General features: G+C 44.5%; 1 protein-coding gene across 1 annotated transcript in view; it reads right to left on the bottom strand.

Annotated features, from left to right (window-relative positions):
* TM9SF2 (transmembrane 9 superfamily member 2) overlaps positions 1-5657 on the bottom strand; it is a 45855-nt gene extending 40198 nt beyond the window's left edge. The window contains exon 1 of the mRNA XM_080916683.1: positions 5306-5657. Within this exon, the coding sequence (XP_080772809.1) occupies positions 5306-5470 (165 nt within the window). The 5' untranslated portion in view covers positions 5471-5657. The remainder of the gene's footprint in view (positions 1-5305) is intronic.
* Positions 5658-6055: the final 398 nt, after the last annotated feature.

Genomic DNA, 6055 nt, shown 5'->3' with positions numbered 1-6055 from the left:
GTCTAGAACATGCTATGTAGGCAGAACAGGCTAGTTTCACACTGAGGACTCTGCAGTATCCCTCCATGCCCAGCTGCATACTTTTCTTAATGACAACAGAGAAGATCTGGTTACTGAGAAGCCCTGCAAGGACGATTGGGAAACAGGTTGTTTAAGGAACCTGGTGTAAGGCTCGGAGTATAGGCTGGCCAGTTCCACCAGAACCTGGGGTATACTTACAGGGTTACTCTGCTGTGATGTGTGGTGCACACCTGTGACGTTGCTCCATGTGTCTAGTTACACACCTTTGGAAGGTTTATTTACTGTGGTAAACTAAATCTTCCCAAAGTCAATCCCAAAAACACCATCATCTACACACTGCTAGGTTTACAGATGGCAAGAATCCATGCTTTTATTCTAGAGAAAACTACAAAGGTATAAAACTAAACACCAGCTAGTATTAATCACTTATAATAAACACACTTGTTGATTCTTTTAGTACTTCAAAATCTGCATTTGTTCAGAGTAACCCACAGCTTGCTTTCTTAAATCTGACTCAGTCCATGTTTATAGGCAACTGCTTCTAAAATAAATGACACAATTTACAAAAAGCTTCTAAAAATAACTACCAAGAAAAGAAGGTGACTGAGTAAACACTGCTGTCTGTCATTAGCCACTAGAGGATAGAGTTGGACATTTTTCTTTACAGCACAACAAAGACAATCTCAAATTTAATCTTGCTCCCCACACCCCCATGTATGTGAGCATGCGCACATGCCACGGTGTGCATGTGGAGGCCAAAGGACACCTATTGTGGGTAGGTTCTCTCCATCATGTGGGTCCCAAAGACTGAACTCAGACTGTCAACTTGTTGGCAAGTATCTTTCGTTTTTCTTTTTTTCCTGTTTTGTTTTTTGAGACAGGGCCTCTCTTAATTTGTCCTGGAGCTCACTTTGCAGACAACACTGGCCTCAAACTCAAGAGATCCGCCTGCCTCTGCCACCTAAGCACTACATTACAGGTGTGCGCCACCAAGTCCAGCTGGTGGCAAGAATCTTTACCCACTGAACCATCCTGCCAGCCCCAGGAAAGAAAAAATCTTACTCTTTCCCCTAAGAGTATCATCTCTCAATCCTTCACCCAACTCTTCCACAAGACTTCTGAGCTCCATCTACTGTTTGGCTGTAGATCTCTGCATCTCTTTCCACTGGCTGCTGGGTGGAGCCTCTCAGAGGACAGTTATGCTGGGCTCCTGTCTGCAAGCATAACAGTGTCATTAGTAGTGTAAGGGATTGGTTCTTGTCCATGGGATGGGTCTCAATTTAGGCCAGTCATTGGTTGGCCATTCCGTCTGTCTCTGTCCTGGTGCATATTGTAAGAAGAACACATTTTGGGTACAAGGTGGATGGGTTGCTCTTTTTATCCCACCATTTTGAGTTCTGCTTGGCCACAAAAGTGACCATTTCAGGATCCATGTCCCCACTGCTATGACTAAAAGAGGACACGGACTCCACAGGAAGACTAACAGAGTCAATTAACCTGGACCCTTGGGGGCTCCCAGAGACTGAACCACCAACCAAAGAGCAAGCACAGGCTGAAACTAAGCTTCTTGCACATTATACTAAATGGAGCTGTGCAGACCTGCACACTCCTCTCAGGGTTTCACTCTATTCATACAGCCACATATCCCTCGAGGTTAAAAGAAGCGGAAGCTACAGGACCAGACTCCCTTTATTGCTATGGTCTTAACTAACAAAATAACACACAGAAGTGGGAAAAAAACCAGACACCTTTATAGCAGTGAAAGTTGTGCATAAAAATGTTTTCAGGAATGGGGCTATAGCTTAGTTGTAGAGCATGTGCCTAGCATATCCACATCCCTGGGTTCAATCTCTAACACTGCAAAAATTAAAAGGGTATCTATCAGGTATTATCACATAGTTACTAAAGTGTAATTCTCTGGACGCAGCAGCAGCATTCTCCTGTAATTGCAACAGTAGGGAGGTTAAAGCAGAACTATTTTGAGATCAGGAGTTAAAGACCCCCATCTCACCAAATACAAGCAACTAGGAAGCAAATATTAATATTGGGATGCTGCTCAAGCAGAGGACCTAAGTTTGGTTCCCAGGCCACTGGGTCATAACCATCACTGCCAACTCCAGCTCTAGTGGGATCTGAGGTCTGCACTCCTCAAGTGTTGTGCGCTCTCTCTCTCTCTCTCTCTCACACACACACACACACACACAAACTTAGCACTTAAGACCTCCAGGCTCTATCCAGGATTCACATGGCTCTAAGAAGTGTCTGTAATTCCAGTTCCAAGATACTCAGTGTGAACTCCTTGGGTACACAGCACAAACATAATTCACAACACACATGCACATAAAATACTAATACATAGAAAATAAAATTTACATTTAAGAGTATACAAATAGGAGCTGGAGAGAAGGCTCAGTCATTAACATCCAGTACTGCTCTTCTAAAGGACCTGAGTTCAATTTCCAGCACCTACAAATATGGTGGCTACAACTCCCTGTAACTCCAGCTCCAAGAGGCCAGAATCTGACACTGCTGGCCTCTACGGGCACCCACACCTCATATGCATCTACACAGACACACATAATTAAAATAAATCTATAAAAAGAATGCACAAAGAATTTCTGACTACAACAGAGAAATACCGGAACCAATCTAAATGTCCAGCAAGCATAAATGGTTAGGCAAGCCCACAGACAGCAGAGTGTTAAGAATAAAATAGTCCCTCTCTAACAAACAAAAGTATGGACATTTCATGACTACACAGATATTTAAATGTATGCATGTGTAATAGTATTATGTTAAAAAAGAGTAAACCACAAATCTCATTTATAAAGGCTAAGATCATAAATCAGAAGTTAGAAAAACATAAATAGGATTTTAGGTTCAATGAACTCACATTTCTGTTAGGAAATTAAACATAAAACTCTGTTGTTGCTACTGTTTTTGAGACAAGGTCTCTCTACATAGCCCTGAGCTCATGATGTAGACCAAGTTGGCCACAAACTAAAGAGATGGACCTGCCTCTTTCTCTGAGTATTGGGATTAAAGATGTGCCCAGACACCAAAGGCTTATACAACAATTTTAAGGAAACAAACAGCAAAATTATCAGTCAATCCATACTGAATAATGTAGGATGAGGACTTAACAGTAAAAGTTAAGACTATGCTGCACTATATACTTTTCATTGAGCTATACCAGCTTCATTCTGCGCTCAACCAGCACAAGACAGTTTCTTCTAAGAAATCCAAATCAAAACATGGTATCCCTGTGTTATGGAGGTGGGGAAAGAACCAGAAATCATAGTAACTGCATCAAAGACCTCTCTGGAGTGGTATGTTTATGTTCTCCTGTCCCCAGTTCCTATATTCAACCAGTAGACCCTTTTCCTATGAAGGAAAGCCTTTTAGAGATGATCAAATCCTGGGGGCAGAGTTCTCATGAATGCTTTAGTGTTCTTAAAGAATGGGCTAAAGAAGTTCTTTCATCCCTTCTACAACATAAAGACATAAGTATATATAGACCAGGAAGAAAATGAATCCTCAGCAGACCCTAAATCTGTGGGCACCTAAAACTTTAATTGCTCAGCCTCCCAAACTGTGAGGTAAATTTCTGTTTGGAAAAGAGGGCAAGACTGTTTGGAAACAGTTACCATCTGTAATAAAATGTAAACTGTTTTCTAAGCAGAATACTTCCCTACTGAGAGAAAAGGGAAGACGTTTGAGCCTCCACACCAGCTAGTTAAATAAGAGGAGTGGTCAGAAACACGCCCCTCTTCCTACAAAGACAGAAATCCAACATCCAGAAATATGATTTGTCTTGCCATATCATCTCCACGCCTAAGTGAAAAACCTCAAAAACACCAGAAACTTCAAAAAGACACTTAAAGATCTTGTGAGACAACACAAATCACTGAGCTTGCAGACCACCTACAGATCTACTGCGGCCATGGCACTTCTCTGCTGCTTCCCCAGAAGATGCCAACTCACAGATGTCCCCTCATGGAGGTATGTGGACCATACCTTTCATAACATCCAATTTTATTAATAAGCCTCTGTTCTGTGGTGGCTGATGGAGGAGCCAGGAGTATACTTTTCTCTCTCTCTAAGAAATTATGAACACAACACACATTCACTTGTTTATAAAGGTTGGCTACTGAAATGTTTAACAGAAAAATACAGTGTGCTTATAAGGCTGGATCTCACTTTAGGTCAGATCTCTCCAGAAGGAGGCAGAAATTCCTGCTTTTCACAATGAGCCTGGGTGAATCTTACAGATTGGTAGGCATTACTGAACACTCTAACATTGCTAGTTATAGATACATTTCTTTTTTAAAACGGTAGTGAACATGTCAACGCCACACAGCATAGCCTACGAACCTAAAGAGAAGCTGCAAAATGCCATGAAAACTTTAATAGCCTCCCTAATACTCTAAAACAACCTCAAAATTCACAAGTGCGGTACAGCCAAGTGTCATAAAATTAACACCAGCTTGAAAAATTTAGTAAATAAGCCTATTTTACAGCGTTTTAAACGTTTTCTTAACTATTATTTGAAATGTTAAAATTAACGGTTTCTGTGAGACCCTCGATCCTCCAAATGGTTAAGTTTTAGTAACTTCACGAAATAATGGTGTATTGTGAGGCATTACATTTTATAACCTAAAAGCTACTATCAGCTGGTAAACTGAAAAACTTGTGAGCGGGTGTCCTACGAAATCAACATTTTCAAGAACGGTTCTTTCTCCCGCTATATGCTTCTTTTTAAGTGTTTAAAGCCATCGCGGAGAAACTCATTTCGGGGTCTCTTAAAATTTTTATCGTTAAACAAAAATGTAAAGGCCAGGGATTAGGAATATCAACAGCTAGTCTTAACTAACGAAGTTTTTAATGAGGGTTAGAATGTGCCACAATCCACAGGTGAAGTAATCAACTGGTAATCTTGAAGTTCGATTTCAAAGTCCTAGAGAGAATAAGCCATCGCAATCGGGAGTTCCAGTAAAGTGCAATTTAATAGGGAGCCATGAAATTAAGTTACTGGAAGTTGTCGCTCGGCTGGGAGCGCCCCGTGTGGGCAGCAGGTCACGCCGTACCTGCGTGCAGACCAGTCGAAGGACACAAAGTGCAAGGAGCCGTAGCTGCAAGCCCGCGGGGACAGGCACTCAGAGAGCCCAGTGCAGGCAGGCCCCCCGCCCGCCACGGCTCGGGAATGCGACCCCACCTACAGCTACGCCCCCTCCCGCTCCCAGACCCCGCTCCCGCCGCGGGCGGCTCGACAGGCCTCCCCCACCTTGCACTCGTTGCTCTTCTTCTCTTCGGTGCAGAAGTTGACCGGCGCCAAGCCGGGCAGGTAGAAGGCGCTGCCCGGGCGCGGGCCTGTCCCTAGCAGGAGCAGCGACAGCAGCAACAACCGCGGGCCTCGCGCTGGCGGCGACGCGAGCGGCCTGGAGCTCATGCCGGCGGCTGTGAAAGGAGGGCAGCCGAGCCGAGGGGACGACGAGGGAGGAGGGACGGGGAGCTCGGAGATCACCTCAAGGCCCGAGCGCAGACAGGCTGGCCCGCAACGGCTAGTTCCGGTTGCGCTAAGAGATACCACCGGCCCCGCGACAGAAACCGAAGCGGGCCTCCACAGAGCATGCGCAGCACCGCCTGCACATGCTCAGTGCGGGCGCCGCAAGCGCAGCGGACTGTTTCCGGGCGGGGAAGAAAGGAGATCCGGGTTCCGGGTTTTCAGCTATCGGGCTGAGCAACTTCCGCCTGCGCGCTTCCGGCACCCACAATCTGGTTCCAGATTCCACCGTGGCGCTTCTCGGAAGCACCGGACATGGTGGGACATTCTTGTGTGGGACAAGTGTGTGAACATAAGCACATCTTTCAGAAAGTCGAAATGAGATAAATGGGAGCAGGTAATGAATATAAAGTAGCATTGGCATGTTGCAATGAAGACACAGGAGCCTAATTTGCATAGCAGTCATGTCTAGGAAGACTAGTACGGCATAACTACTCTTTGACAAGTTGCATAGCTTTTCCCATTGATGAT

Source organism: Micromys minutus, assembly GCF_963924665.1.
Source record: "Micromys minutus genome assembly, chromosome: 5".
Lineage (NCBI taxonomy): Eukaryota > Metazoa > Chordata > Mammalia > Rodentia > Muridae > Micromys > Micromys minutus.
This window is presented reverse-complemented; position numbering and strand designations above follow the sequence as displayed.